General features: G+C 45.0%; 1 protein-coding gene across 1 annotated transcript in view; it reads right to left on the reverse strand.

Moving 5' to 3' along the window:
* Positions 1-10,517: 10,517 nt before the first annotated feature.
* The window catches only part of B3GNT2 (UDP-GlcNAc:betaGal beta-1,3-N-acetylglucosaminyltransferase 2), a 30,792-nt gene continuing 24,774 nt past the window's right edge, over positions 10,518-16,535 (reverse strand). Inside the window, exon 2 of the mRNA XM_004280645.4 lies at positions 10,518-13,026. Coding sequence (XP_004280693.1) covers positions 11,824-13,017 — 1,194 coding nt within the window. The 5' untranslated portion in view covers positions 13,018-13,026 and the 3' untranslated portion in view covers positions 10,518-11,823. The remainder of the gene's footprint in view (positions 13,027-16,535) is intronic.

The following is a 16,535-nucleotide window of genomic DNA, read 5'->3' on the forward strand; positions in this document are numbered from 1 at the left end:
TTTTGTGCAAGACTTGGAATTGAGGCCCTGCCTTACCCTTTTTCCCCCTTAAAATTTGGTGAAATTTATTTTTTTTAGTAGCAACTTTATTGAGATATAACTCACATACCACACAATTCACCTGTTTGAAGTGTACAATTCAATGGTTTTCATTATATTCACAGAGTTGTACAACCATCACCACAATGAATTTTAGACCATTTTCATCTAAAGAAACCACATACTCCTTAATAGTCACTCCCCATTTCCCTCCTCCATCACCTCCAAGCCCTAGGCAATCACTAACCTGCCTTACCTTTTACTGCCTATTTGAAATGAAAAGGTCACATGCTCTGTGAGCCTCAGTTTTTTTCACCGACTAACACATCTTCTCGGTGGCCACACACCTTCATCAACAAACACTGTGGGTCTGTGAGTAGAACCCCAGGCTCTGCACAGTGGGGCACCAGGGTGGGGCTGGGGTCAGACTCTCGGAAGACAAAACCTGAGTTAGGTGGTCCATGGAGGGAAAAATATCTCTGGACAGTGGAGTCAGAGGCCAAAGGGCAAATACAAGCTCAGGGCCGGGGACCTGGGCAGAGATGCCACAGCGCTAGTGGCATTTCCTGGGACAGTGATGGCCTTGCACGTCCTCCTCTGGCAGGCCCAGGGAGACAGTCCCACAGCGAGGTAAAGCCCTTACACTTTGGAGTCAGACGCCCCAAGTATAAGTTCTGGGTCCTGACTTGCTGGTTGTGTGAACTTGAGTTGACATAACTTCTTAAGCCTCGCCTGCCTCATCTGTGAACTGAAGGAGGAAACCGGGACTGGGCTCAATGGATCACATCTCACAGACGCACTGAACTCCCCTCCCAGCAGCCAGAGCACTTTGCACCCAGCGGCAACGCAGTCACACCCTCCAACAGGCCCAGAGGTCTCGCCTCCCCACGCCTGCCAACACCAAGCACACTTTCAGGAATGGTCACATCGATTATGAAAGCAGGGGATGGTTCCAACCTCCGCAGCTGTATGCTGCCCAGCCCCAGCTCGCTCAGGCCCCGGAGAGCCCTGTGCAGCTTGGAGCACAGAACCTTCTAACGAGCACCCACCCACCTTCCCCTCACAGCTGGTACCAGCTGCTCGTTACCCCACTGCAGCTGCCAGGGTCTCCCTCACCTGACTGTGAGGCCCCTTGGGGGTACCCTCACCCCACACACTGGCTGTAGACGCAGCTAAGCACCTCCCCCTCCCCAATCTTCTCCCAGCCCACCAGCATCTTCTTCTCCCAAGGAACTGGATTCTACACACGCACACACTCATGTGAGCGTACACACGCCTCTTCCTTTTCTTTTTTTGGCTCTTCACATGTCAACCAGAGCTAACACTTATAAACTGAGCCTATAAACTTGACCCTGAAAGAGAAGCTGTAAACTCTCTCATCCGGGGATCTCCAGACCGGCGCTGAACACACGCTGGGAGAAAGGAGATTACTTCCTACTCCCTGCTGCCTGCTTCCTAGATCTTTCCACCCAGATTCTTTGGCCTAAGACAAGTACATCAACTCCCATCCCCAGCTGCCTCCTGGGAGAAATCAACCTGAAATTGGGTGCCTTGGTGTAGGAATCTGGAGGCATCCACAGATGGGCTCAACCTAGAACTCAGGGAAGGAACGAGGCTTCTTGGCATCAGCCAGGACCAAGAAACCCAACCCCGGCGAGCTTGAGAGGAAAGGAACGCATTGACTCACATAGCTGGGAAGGGCAGACGGGGGACGTGGACCCAGGGCTCAAACGCTACCATGTGTCACCATCGCCCTCCCCACCCCCGCTTCCTGCTTCCACACGAGTCGCCCCTGTTTGTTTCCTCTGCCGATGGGAAGCTTCATGAAGAGAGTCAGGGAGCTGGCCGGGCAATTCCATCAGCCCCGAAGAAGAGCACCCCTCTCCCAGCGCTGGGAGGACTCCCGCGGGTCCTGATTGGTCACATGCCCAACCCTCCAGTCCCGGGGCTCAGTCTGCTTCCAGAAGGAGGATGGAGAAAAGTGTGCTGCAGGCAAAAACAGTAGCTACAACAGTCCTCTGCATGGCAGCTATTTTCAAACATGCAAAACTTCATCTCTGTGTCAAAATAGAGCCCGAGTGCTCTAAAGTACAGGAAGAGTCTGGGAGGCTGAGAAGGCTGCCAAGAAAAGCCATTCTGCAAACAAAACTGTTGTGCTAGAAGGACAAGGAACCTCCTGGAAAGCAGTTTGTAGCAGGCTTCCTTGAGAGCACTGGCATCTCCTGACCTTGGCTGAGGAGCCCCTGCTCTCATCTAGCTGGAGCCAGGGTTGCTTCACTTGGGCATTGTGCAGGAAGGGAGGGCTCAAGGCTCCCTCCACCCCGACCCTCCCCCTTAGAATGACCCCTGAAGGTGGCTCAGAGCAGCAACCCACCGCCTCGCTGGAGAAAACTCCACCACCTTCTATAGAAGGAGGTCTGCCTCTGGCTCATTCCTGCTTCAAGGTCTCAGCCAGGTGGGCTCTCCTTCATCCTGTCCCTGCAGGTCCACCAGGAGTGTGACCGTGGGTCCTTGGGTTCTGGTCCAGACTTCCACCGTGAATGATATGGGCCAGCCGGCCTCCCCAGCCAAGGCCCCCTCTAAAGTAAGCACATCCCACAGAGACATGAGCACTCCTCCTGTTAGCAGGCTTCCCCCTCACCCTGGAGTAACAATAGGCTCTTGCCCCGCCCCGACCCCCATGTGCTGAGACGCCTCCAGCTCTTCTGTGCCCTTCCTGAGGCCACAGACAGGAATGAATATCTTTTGAATGAGAAAGCCAACCCCAACGTGAGGAAGTGACCAGTGCAGGTTGGATCAGCAGGGTATGCAGAGGATAATGAAGGGAACAGTAAAGGTAGCCAACACCAGAGGAAAACCAGGGACAGAACTGGGATGGAGGCAGCAATAAAAGTGATGACGAGAAAAACAACAGCTATATTCCTTGAGCACTTACTACACGTCAGGCCTTAAGTGCTTTAGATGCATTAACTCAGTCATTTGTTAGTTTTAAATGTACAAATGCCCTCCAAGATATTTCTTAACTACAAAGAGAAAGTACCTTACAGAGGAGAAACCAGGTTAAACAAAGGTTAAAATTGCCAGGAATGGGACATATTGACACCAGGAGCCCCCAAGAGGATGCACTGAGGACAAAACACCACCTCTGTGGTATTCTTGCCAAAAATACAAAACCTCCAACAGGCCCAGAGGTCTGCAAATTGTGAGAAAACATCAGACAAGCCCAAGTTGAAGGACACTGTACAAATAACGAGTACACTTCAAAAAGATTAAAGTCAGGAAAGGCAACGAAAGGTTTAGAAACTAATAGATTGCAGAAGGCCAAGGAAAAATAACTACATGTAATGTGGGACCTTGAACAGGAGCCTAATGGACATTAGTGGAAAAAACTAGTAAAATCCCCATAAGGTCTGTAGTGTAGGTAATAGAATTAGAGCAGTACTGATTTCCTGTTGTTGGTTGGTTGATATTCATTTTGATCGTGATGTGGTTATATAAGACGTTAACGTTAGGGAAAGTTGGGTGGACATATATGGATACTCTCTGCTCTACAACTTTTCTGGAAACAAAAAATTAATTCAAAATTAAAATTTTAAAATTATTTTTGAATTTCAAGTTTTCTAAGTGCAAGATTCCCCAAACAAATCAATCCCATCTCAGAAGAATAACTTACAGGGTTGGTCTACCAGCAATGAAAAGTGCCCAGACTTTGAGTAAAGCAGAAAATATTTTGTTTGCCATATTATTAAAACTCTGCCACAGCCGAGTTTTTTAAATTGTTATAATAGCTCCTATTTGTTGAGCAGGTACTCAGTTGCAGGGACCGTGCCAGCTCATTCCAATAAGCACCTCTGCGATTTCTGGAAGTGTGACCAGCAAGACAGGCCATGAAACGCCCCTCCCCCACCTCATGGGCCAGTGGGCTCTCCATGGGGTTGTGCTGCATCTTCTGTTCATCTTGTTCTCCAATCCAGCAGGACGCCATGAGTGAGAAGTTTCTCTAGCTTTTCTGACCATGCATCACAGCCCCTCCCCTCTTCTTCATTCCTTCCACAGTGACTCACTCTGGGAGGCCTTCTGAAATCAAATAAATAAAGGCATTTCCCACCAACTCTAAGCCCGACAACTTTAGCCCTCAATACTCATTTCTTACATCCCACAAGAGGAAAAATACATGTGAGATTACTGCTATTTAAGAGGTTCGGGATTGCCCAGGTCTGATCATTTTCTTGGTTCTTTTCTCCTTGTGCCTCTCTGGGGTTCTCCCATCTCACCAGCCAGGAGGATAAGAGCAGACCAGAGGCCACACAATTTGCAATTCTGGCTCCTGACTGACTGTCGCTCCGGTGTGCTGGGCCTCAGGGTTCTGACGGGCAGAACAGACAGGACTTGAGCCTTGTTGCCATTCTGGACCGTGGCACCTGTTGTCTGACCCTGGGTCTCTGCACAGTGAGGTTTCCTGCTAGGCCCCTCCAAGCCTGCCCCTTGGCTAACTTTGTGATGTGCCAACAAAATTCTGTTTCCATCCTCTTCTCTACCCACAGACTGGAAATAAATCATCCAATAATTGGTTAACATGTCATGACTGTATCCCATTTTGCAATGAGGTGGGGCAAGTGGGAAAAGGCATTCTGAGCCCAGTGCCTTGAACGCTTGAACGAGAGGAGAAGAGTCCAGAGGGCCACTGATTCAAAGGAGGCGATCGCCGGGCCTTTGTCCAGGGAGACTTGGGTAGGACCGGACCGAGGCGAGGAAGGTCTGGCCACCTCCCTCCCTCCCACTCAGGAATTTTGGGCAGCTGAAGGGGTGCTGCCTGGGCAGGGCTGGGTGTCTGTGAACAAGCCCCAGAGCCCCCTTCCCTGGGCCAGCCCTCACTCCCACCCCACCCGTCAGTAGCTGCTGCACAGGGGACAGCGTGGAGGACAGGGCAGGGGGAGACAGCTCTGGCCCAGGCCCTTTCAGGCCAGTTCCCATTGTCACCACCAGGATAATAAAGACAAACAACGGAGGGAAGGAGAGGCCTCGTGCCAAGGCAGTCAGAGGAGGGTTGAGGGTGCTTTGAGGGGGAGCACAGGGCAGATATTGACAAGGACAAGGCAAGGTAGCAAGTGCTCTGCCCCGACAGCAAAGGAACTGACCTTGAATACTAATCTTCTTCCTTGATCAGAGGGGCATTCACACATCCACCACGCTCCTGGGCAACCCAGAGCCACTTGGAGGGGAACTGAAGGTCTGCACCCGACCCCTACCTGCCCCAGAGGTAAAAGCATTCAAAGAGACCAGGAGCCAAGGGACAGTCCTTTTAAGTCGGGAAAATTTACCGTAGAAACCATAAAATGGAACCCCTCCCATTTTGTAAGGCCTCCCCCAGACCTGGGGCCTCAGAGACCCATTTCACCAGGATGGGGGGTGGGGGCAGGGGGGACATCTGGGAGGTCTGACTGTGACCCTAAGTCTATAAAGTGGACAAGTGTGACCCCGAGAGTGTGCTCGGCTTCAAGGCAGATCTGTCCCTACAGGGAGAAGCCAGGTAGGCAGGTCCTGCAGAGGAGGAACTGACTGAAGGGCAGGAGGGTGGCAGAGGAGGAGAGGTGGGCAAGAAATGAACTTGGAAGGTTTCCCACTGGTTTCTTCACTGGAGGTAGACTGAAGAGTGGGGTTCAGTGGTGGGAATACTGGGGAGCGGTGCAGCAGGAGGACCCTAAGGGAGAGGCCCGGCAGGAGGCTGTGGGAGCAGCATGGGCAGCTCAGAACCAGGGAGCTGACAGGATGAAGGAGCAGAGGATTTTGCGGTGGCGCATATGGGTGAGGAGTGCCTGTCGCACAGGGTGGGCAGGAGAACGTGGGGTGAAACGCCGCAGAGGTCAGGGGCTAGGAGGAACAGCCTGGGGACCCCAGTTCAGAATAGAGCGCGGTCAGAAGTGCTGGCCTCCTCCCACTACTAAAATCACCTTCAAATGACAATAAGGGAGACAAAAATGAAGAAACCCAAGGCAGCGCTGGCAACGAACATGGTACCAGCAACAGAAAGATTTCCTCTCGGAAAGATGGAAAACACACGGAATTAACGGACAAACAAGAAGGAAAGCACAGTCCAGAACATGAATGAGAAAACGCTGCAGGGGATACGCGGCCGGCCTTCCCATGGGAGCCCCACAGAAGCTCCCAGGTTCAAGGAAGCAATGGGGGTGATTTGGCTGAGGGCCTGGCTGCACACCATCTGGACCAGTACTGCCCCCCACCAAACACACACACACACACGCACACACGCACGCACGTGCACACACATATATGCACAAGTTGGGTGAGCATGAGCTCAGATGCTTACATGCTAGGAAATGTTCCCTAAACTGAGCAGAGAGATGCAGTATGCGGGTTGGGAGAAGCTAAGCAGAACACCCCAAACAAGCCCAGAGCAAAAAAGGGAAAGGCAGCTCCAGCTTCTGGGGTCAAATCTACCTGTTCCCCACCTGCTCAGCCCCTGAAAGGACATCGGCCTAAACCAAGACACACACGCATACAGACCCTCACTCCAAATGCAGGGAAGTGGCCTTTTGGGTGAATAGCCTTGAAAAAGAAATCTTTCTCAGGAACTTATAAAGTCAGTTCAATCCTTCGTTCACAAAAATGGCAAATAATCACTTAATAGTCTCTTCATAACCAAGCCCTTAGAAAATCTGTGGATTATCAAAATAAAAGTCTAATTTATTTTCTTATAGGAAGTCACTGCATCCATAAAGAACAGGCGGCTATGGAAAGAGGAGCATTCAGAGAACAAGATATTGCTTTGGAAATTTTTTTAAAAAGTAAAAGACATAGCCAAAAATAAATAATTTCTGTAAAGGGCTAAGTAATAGAACAGTTATGACTGAAAACTAAATTGTTTCTGTCATGGACTGTAATGATAGTTACAGCACAACCCTAATCTACTCAAAATCGTAGCACACTTGAATGTCTCAATAGAACTGTTACAAAAAATAGCCCAGCCCCTCTACCCCCCGCCAGGGATGGAGGAGGGGTCCTTCTGACACAAGTTTTCTGGACTGTTCTTCAGAGATGCCCCAGGGGCTGAGCTCCAGTTCCATGGTGCCCATTGGCTTAACACACACTCCTATTGGCTGTCTGCCTTCCCAACACCACTTCACCATGGACCATGCACCTGCATTTCCCAAAACACTAACTTGACCTAGAATCCTCCTCTTTAAGATCTGTTTCTGGAAGAACCCCAACCAAGGGTAGGATAATATCTTTTTATTTTGATATAATTATTTTAAAAGAAGAGGTGGTTGAAGTTGGTACCAAGATCAGAGTTACTGATGGCCTTTCAATAGAATGGTTAGGAAAGCCAATTTGGGGAAGGGCTTGGATGATGAGCTAGAAGAGAGTGTTAGTTGAAGACAGGCTAGCGATGGGCTGTATACAGGATGGTAGGATTCCAGAGCAATGAGTGAGCCCATGCTGACACTGAGGATGCAAGTTCTTCATGTGGCCGGCTTACTGCTTGCGTAGGATGAAAGAGCATTTCCCTGATACAGGGCAGCTGTCGGGAAGCTGCAAGCACCATTGTTCAACCGCCTGGCCCCTGACTTCGAAATAAGCCCTTGGATTACAATCAAATTAAAAACTCTACTTCTGCTGCTTCAGCGCAATCAATACATTCCCTTTCACAATGCACAACAGACAGGAAGAAAACAACTGCCAAAGCTCAGAAGCCACTACTATGGTTGCTTGGGTGAAAATTCCTAAACACAGATTAAAGTGAGAGAAGCAGGAAATAAACCCAAACAGGGCTCCATCTTTCAAATAAACCTAAATGAGGCTTCATCTTTCAATTTAAGGGCATACACACACACACACACACACACACACACACACACACACACACACACACACACTAATGCAGTACTTCAATTATTCTAAGACGTAATATTTCATTTTTTAACACCCCCGCAATTGAGGCATATTGTACAATTGATACAAATCATATTGGGCTTTTTAGTGGTATATAAAAAGTACTGAATCTTACAATTAATAAATATGGAATTTCACATGTGATGTGAACAAACAAGATTTTAGGGCCTCCTTAAAGATAAAAGTGCCTCATTCTTGGCCTCTACCTTTCAAGATATTAAGGGCGGGCTTCCCTGGTGGCACAGTGGTTAAGAATCCACCTGCCAATGCAGTGGACACGGGTTCGAGCCCTGGTCCGGGAAGATCCAACATGCCATGGAGCAACTAAGTCCGTGCACCACAACTACTGAGCCTGCACTCTAGATCCTGCGAGCCACAACTACGGAGCCTGCGAGCTACAACTACTGAAGCCCGTGCGCCTAGAGCTTGTGCTCCACAACAAGAGAAGCCACTGCAATAAGAAGCCCGTGCACCGCAGTGAAGAGTAGCCCCCACTCGCCGCAACCAGAGAAGCCCACGCACAGCAATGAAGACCCAACGCAGCCAAAAATAAATAAATAAATACATTTATAAAAAAAAAAAAGATACTAAGGGCAAAAAAACTTTCAAGTGTATTGAAACCTAAATAAATCATGATAAATATTTTAATTTTTCAGATTGTTAACCCTAATTAGGTAAAGCTCAGTTTCAAAATTACTTGGCAGATGACCCTAGCATTTAAAAAATAAAACTAATATAGAATTAACATAAAGGAAAAATGAATTTGTCCTATAATCTAGACAGCCCAGCACATGAAGTATTTACTTTCCTGTTCTAAACAAGAATTTTTACTTCATCTGACATTTTTCTTAAGGCAAATCACAGAAAAGTTAACTTTTGGCCCAAGTAAAGGCTTCTTTCATTTCAGCTTTCCTGGAAGTGAAAATAAGCCATCCTTTACCTTCATAAATGCTTTCTCCCTTCCTGCATCTAAGGGAAACAAGATAACCCAGAACATCAGACTTCCAGACCATACCAATCAGGAGTAGAAAAGTAGTAGGTGGTCACCCTTTGGGGGCCTTTAATTCTGGATTCAACTTCAAGTGAGACTCAAACTTCCTGCCCTTCTTTTCCATTCTCTCTCAACCAACTCAAGAAAGGAAAGCAGGGTCAGGGATGGAAATGAGCCATTCTGGTCTCTTTCATCCTTTTCCTCTTAAGGTGTGGTTGGGTTTATGAAAAGTCCAAACTCTGGCAATGCTCATTTAGCCTTTTTGACCCTCAAACTCAAAAACCCTCAAACTCAAAAACAACATGACTTGGGAGTAACCATGAAAAAAGGTCCAAAAAGCAGTTTCCACTGAGGCCTCAGTTATTGAACAGTTCTCCAAGAATGAATTAGGCTGTGATGCTTACATCCAAGAGATGGAAGCTCAGGTGAGAATCCAGCTCATGGGCACCAAAAGCCCTTGCACGGGATCAGTCAGTATCAACACTGAGCCCAAACATGTGGAAAGCTGTAACATCTAGTATCCCTTTGCTGAAAAGGGTCATCCCGTGAGGTCGATGACCAGTGTTGTGGGCTCAGGTGACAACTGCATGAGAGCTTCTGTCAAATAAAGAAGAGCCAGAGAGCATCTCACCCACCAGACATTGTCAGCACCAAGGACTGATGTTCGAATAATGGCACATGTCAAGAAGAGGCTCACCAAAGGCCCTCAGTGGTCCTCCAAACATGTTTCAAAACCTGCTACGTCTCTTCTTTCTCTGTAGACTTGAAATCTCAGTGAAGGAGACTCCCTAAAAGAAAAAAATTAAATCTTCCTCAGAGGAGAAATCTATTACTTAAGAACACATGGTCAAGTTACATGGACACAAGCAATTTGTGAACCAAATGCCTATGATGCTCTGAGAGCTTCATTACTCGTCTCTAAACCTGATGTGGTGATGTGGCCACCACCCTCTACTCACAACCACTGGAGCAGAGAGATCAGATGTAGGTACATGAACCCTTTAGAAGGACCAAGCTTACAAATCTTCAAACCCATATCAAGTATCTGTGCCCTCATACTCGCTCACATGTATGGCTTCAACATTCCCACTAGGAGAGGACAGTGTGCTACATGTTCTCACAACACTAATCCTTCTGTTTTTGGAGTTTCATCCAATGCCTACTTGTTTTTAATTGAGCTTTAGCAGTTTCTTCTCAACAAAAGTCTAGGAAAGAAACTTGAGTGGTCAAAGCTGCTCCATGTTTCATCACCGTGGATACAAACCCCAAAATGGACATGGCTTAGGACGATAGAATCTTTAAGACGCTGCTCCATTCCACTCACTCCATTTTCAGTGAGTATAAAGAGTTAAATCCTTTATACTCACTGAAAGTGGAAGCGTAAATAAGTATTCATACTCCTCCCTAAAGACTCTACATGGGAAAGCACTTTTAAGAATTTTAAATACAAAGACAGATGAAAAGGTATAGTTCAATATTACCGTAATAGTTTCTGGGGGAAAAAAATGGCCTCTTTGGGGAAAATGTAATTAAATGCTGGAAACAGAGATTATAGGTTACACATTACACGTGACAATTAAAAATATGGTGACTTTATTTCCATCTTCTTACAGTCCCCAGTATCACATCTGGTAAGAATCTTCATATCTATAACACAAAAATGTCTCAAGAAAGCATGTTACAAGACAGTATATATAAGCAACAGTTTGGCAGAATTCTAGTTCATATCCCCCCCCAAAATTTTTTAATTCAAAAATAACAATTAACTTTATTTAACATATGTTATACTTACTACTTAAAATACCATGCTCTAGTTAAATAATTAATCAACAACACTGTATACAAATAAAATATTACACAAAATATATTTAAGAAAATGTTTTGGTATTTGATCTGAACAATAAATAAAAACACAGGCACTTCTACACTGAAACAGGAAAGCAGTCACTACTCAGGATAATAATTTTGTATAAGCAACACGTAATCATGTGGCAAGAACAGAATTCTGCAGTTTTAAACTGACAAACCACTGATAAAAAAGGTCTGCAACTTCAACCTTTTCACTTAAAGTTCAAAAGTTACATACGCTTTCCTGGTCCACAATGAAAAATCATAAACACAATATGGTTACCAGGGTCAATTCAATCTTCAGTTTGAAGATTATGGAATCATACTCATTATTTTCAAATACTAAAAAAGAGAGAACTATCACGATACCACCCAGCAAATGAAATACAAGATAGTTAAGCTTCCTCCTTATTATGACCAAAAGACCATAACAAGATAAACTGGATGAATGTCACACGGTGATTCCCATTTTGCAAAACTGATTAGATTAACCCAAGGAAATGTTGGGGCAGCAGGAAATTTCAACAGAAGTTAACTTTTCCAGACTATTTAAAAAATTCATCCAAATTTCATGAAAATAAATGTAATTCCATTTCACAAAAAGCATTGAGTCATATATAACAGTGTCTTTGTAGCCAGTAGGTTTATGAATACCTAAATTGCAGATAATTCACTCATTATAATGGGAAATAGGATTACCATCATATGAGGACAAAACAAAAATAACTTAACACGATCAGATTCCAGAAACATGATTTCAGATGACAAGGGGGACAAGTTAGAAAATAATGACCACTAGCCAGCAGGAAGGGTCAGAACCATTCGTCCTGTCATATCCTACATAAAAATTAGGATCTTCTGCTTTCCCTCTTCAGAAAGTACTACACTGAAAGGTTTAGAGGCCCTCATATGGATACTACTCATAAAGGCAGTTTTGATGGTTTTACATAGAAATTACCTCTAATGTGAGAGAACACAACATGGGAACTATTCGAGATACATCTTTCTATGCAAAATTTAGTTTTGTACATAATTTAGCAACTTAAATGAGCATTTTGCAATCGAGACCAAATATCAATCATCTCTTGAGGTTTTCTACTATGTACCAACATCAAACCTACATAGGAACAAATGTTATTCCTGTTTTTCTCTTCTATATCAAATGTCCTGAAGCCTTTGTGTTTCTCTGGAACGAGGCCAAGTTTCTGAAGGCACATTCCAGTATAAACGTCATCGATGGGGTAAAGAAGGACCTGGTCAGTTACATTGTATAGCCTCAGGGCCAGGTGGCCGGAGTACAGGAATCCACCTCCCCCTGCATAAGGTGGGTAGACGCCAGTGTAAACAACTTCCGGGATGTAGTACTTGAGTTTCTTATCCCGATGAGGTCCAGCATTGTGAATCACATCACCTATAAACAAATCTTTGGCTTTGTTCTTGGATAAGCTATTCAAGTAATTCAGGATGTGATGGGTGTTCACAAAAACATCATCATCACCCTTGAACACGAACTCAGCATTTGGGCAGGAAGTGCTCACCCACCTGAGAAAGAGTACTTCTTTCAGAGATAAGTTGAAGAAGGTGTCTCTGTAGTTCCACATAAGAATGTCTTGGTGTTTCTCACTCTCAAATTTCAGCATATCTGAAAGGTCAGGATGGTTGTCCTCTGGGGAGGTCTGGCCCAGTAAGAAGACTCGCACCACTGTTTGGTTCCCCATATTGGTTTCTTTGCCCCAAGATTCCCGAATTGCTTGCCTTCTGTCGAAATGTGAAGTAAGGGACTTAATCGCCAGCAATAAGAAGGGCTTCTTTGCACACTTATCAGGTTGATCTATAAGCAGTGAATAATTTCGACATCTCAAATACAACAGAAAGTCTTTAAATCTGTCTGGCAAACTGTCGAAACCTGAAACTACTGACGTGACCCTCAGGTCAGGTTCACAATAATTCAGATGGCTTATGTTGGAAAATCCGTATGCTTCCCCTGTCTGGTTGGCTAACATGTTCAAAATGGGATTGTACTTCCTGTTCAGCTTTTCTTGTTCCCTGTTCCAATATGCCTTGGGAGGGTCAGATATCTTCCAGAACTTGTCTTTGGGTATTATTACTTCCCCTTTTCCATTTTTTTCTTGGCTACTGCTTTTGGAGACTTCCACAATCAAATAAATGAAGACATTTACCATCATCAGGATTCCCAACAACTTTATTCTTCGACGTCCAACACTCATTTCTCATATCTGAAATAAAAGAGAGGAGCATTGTATTGATTAGATTATTATTAATTGCATTTGCTCACATGCCACTTGCATGCCACCGGAATAGCAGTTTAGAGCACAGATTCTAGACTTGCACTGCCTGGGTTCAAATCATGGCCCTATCATCCTAGACTCAAGCTCTGTGACCTTGGGCAAGTTGTATAACCAATGTCTCAGCTTCTCCATCTGTAAAATGGGGATAAATAACCCATTTCATAGGACGATTTTGAGAGCTATATGCCTTTATATGTAAGCTTTTAAAACAGTGGCTGGCCTATAGCTAGCTGTGTATAAATGACCCTTAACGCTGTGGCTGTTTTGGACACCGGAGGGCAAAGATATGCATTAACTAGATAATTCACAGGTGCTTCAACTTCCTTGCTTACACAAGGACATATACAAATCAGTGTGCTGCAAACGGATGTGCTCACAATTCATAATAACAAATACAGTTTATATTTGTTATTATGGACATACCTGCACACACACACATAACTGTATTTATGTGAGCTGCGACATGTGCAGTTCCATGTCATTTACTTTGATCCCCTATTTTACTCTATTTTTTTTTAAATGGTGGCCACAACCTTGAATTGTTTCCTGACCTTCCATTTTACAGATGAGGAAACCAAGGCAGAAAGATTAAGACACTTGCCCAGGGCTGCAGGGTTAGGAGGTGGAGGAGACACTAACCACACTGAATGTTCAGAGAGATGAAACCAGCTTCATACCAGCTTCATCCAAATCGCCCACAACTGTGACCAACCAAAATGTCATCAACAGAAGTTTGGATTATGAAACTGTGCTATATTCATACACTGGAACAACCCTTAACAATAAAGAGGAAAACTACTGCTACAAGCAACAACAGTGTAGTGAGGGAGAGAGAGACCTCAAACTCCATTTATGTTAGGTTCAAGAAGGCAAAATTAATCTAGGCCCTAGAAATCTGAAAGTGATAGGGGTAGGGGTTTTGAATGGAGAGAGTCAGGAGGGGCCTTCCTGGGTATAGAAATATACTGTGTATGTCTTGATCTGGATGAGGTTTCATGGGTGTATACATTTGTCAAAAGTCAAACTGTATTCTTAAGATCCCTGCTGTTTATAGCAAGAAGGAAAAGAGAAATGAAAATGACATTTTAGTGAAATATCAAAGGCCAAGAATAGATTTCAGGCTGTAGGCAACAGAACAAAGAAAGAGTAATGAGATGGTCTGCTGGGGTTGTAACTGCAGAGTTCTAACACTAGTGAGACAGATGGCCCAAGAACAACCAGTTAGATAAGCTTGACATTAAAAGACAACCCCAAAAAGTGGAATGGCAATACTCGGTAAAGAATTTTCTTATCAGGCTGGGACCTCCCTGGTGGCACAGTTGTTAAGAATCCGCCTGCCAATGCAGGGGACACAGGTTTGAGCCCTGGTCCGGGAAGATCCCACATGCCACAGAGCAACTATGCCTGGGCACCACAACTACTGAGCCCACGTGCCACAACTACTGAAGCCCGCGAGCTCTAGGGCCCACATGCCGTGACTACTGAGCCCACGTGCTGCAACTACTGAAGCCCAGGCGCCTAGAGCCCGTGCTCCACAGCAAGAGAAGCCACCGCACTGCAAAGAAGAGTAGCCCCCGCTCACCACAACTAGAGAAAAACCCGTGCATAGCAACGAAGACCCAATGCAGCCAAAAACAAATTAAAAAAAAAAAAAAGAATTTTCTTATCAGGTTAATTCTACAGCTGAGAATTCATCCTCAGAAAAGAATCCCAAAGAAGTATTGCTTCTCAGGCAGGGTGCATTATCTTGATACAGGGAGCCTCTGAAGAAGGTATTGTTACTTTTATTCCCATTTTATACCTGAGGAAACAGATTTAAAGAAGTAACTGTGGAGGGTGGGAGGGAGGGAGACGCAAGAGGGAAGAGATATGGGAACATATGTATATGTATAACTGATTCACTTTGTTATAAAGCAGAAACTAACACACCATTGTAAAGCAATTATACCCCAATAAAGATGTTAAAAAAATAAATAAATAAAATAAAATAAAATAAAAAAAAAGAAGTAACTGTGATAAGGGCAGAGCTGGAATCCTAGCCAAGGTGATGGGGGTTCTAAGACCACCATGTCAAATGGTAGCCACTCTTCTCTGACCTCTAGAACAAAATGGGTTTCTTTATTGGGGGGGAGGGCTGCAGTTAATAAACATTGATTCTTCTAAAATTTCAATACAAAATGTGAAAGTTCAAAAAGGATGGTGTGAAGGAAACAGTTTGGTATCACTGGAGAAGCATAGGATTTTTTTTTTAAATTTATTTATTTTTGGCTGCATTGGGTCTTCGTTGCGTTGCTGCGCGTGGGCTTTCTCTAGTTGCAGTGAGCAGGGGCCACTCTTTGTTGTGGTGCGCAGGCTTCTCATTGCAGTGGCTTCTCCTGCCGCGCAGCACGGGCTCTAGGCACGTGGGCCTCAGTAGTTGCGGCACATGGGCTCAGCAGTTGTGGCTCGCAGGCTCTAGAGAGCAGGCTCAGTAGTTGTGGCACACGGGCTTAGCTGCTCTGCAGCATGTGGGATCCTCCCAGATCAGGGCTTGAACCCGTGTCCCCCGCATTGGCAGGCGGACTCCCAACCACTGCGCCACCAGGGAAGTCCTGCTTGTTTTTTTAAAATTGAAGCATAGTTGACTTACAACATTATATTAGTTTCAGGTATACAATATTGTGATTTGCTACTTATATAGATTATACTCCATACAAAGTTATGATAAAATATTGACTATATTCCCTGTGCTGTCCATTACATCCTTGTAACTTATTGATTATGTATTTTAATCAAGGGTAGTGTTTATTTATTTATTTGTTACTATAAGATTTAAAAATTCACTGGGTTCTAACAAATAGTCTCAAGGCAGAAGTATTTGTCACGCTGAGAATGCTGTGAAGTTATCACTATGTTGAACAGCCCAGATTAGATCAATGGGAATTCACAAACTGTTTTGCGTCTCTTAAAATCTGTCCAGTAGATCCAAATCTAGTTGCTTGTATTTATCACTGCTAAATAGTTTCGGTTAAGGACATATAAGTAAAAGATGTTTTTATAAAACCAGTCCCTACACCATACCTTCCACTCCCCAAAGCCTCTACACAGCTAGAGAACATGGCAGATGATAAAGTTATGTGGGTGCTCTCAGCTCACCCAGGTAAGCAGCCTCCCATCACCACTCCATTCTCCCCTCACTTCTCAACCACTACCCACCCTCCAACCCTCAAGAATTCCACTACTGAGGTACCAAGAAAGGGCCTTCTTAAACTTCCTCCAAAGAAGGCGGTAAAAAAAAAAAAAAAACCCACAAGATATTCCCTACTCCTTAATTATAGGTTTAAAGGGCCCCAAGTCACACACAACCTGAATAATCCATAAGTCTATGGTCCATGCCCTCCTTAGGTCAGCTCCTTTCAAGTGAGCCTCTGAGCACACCTTTTATGCAAACTGAAGGC

This window comes from Orcinus orca, chromosome 13 (genome assembly GCF_937001465.1).
Source record: "Orcinus orca chromosome 13, mOrcOrc1.1, whole genome shotgun sequence".
NCBI classification, from domain to species: domain Eukaryota; kingdom Metazoa; phylum Chordata; class Mammalia; order Artiodactyla; family Delphinidae; genus Orcinus; species Orcinus orca.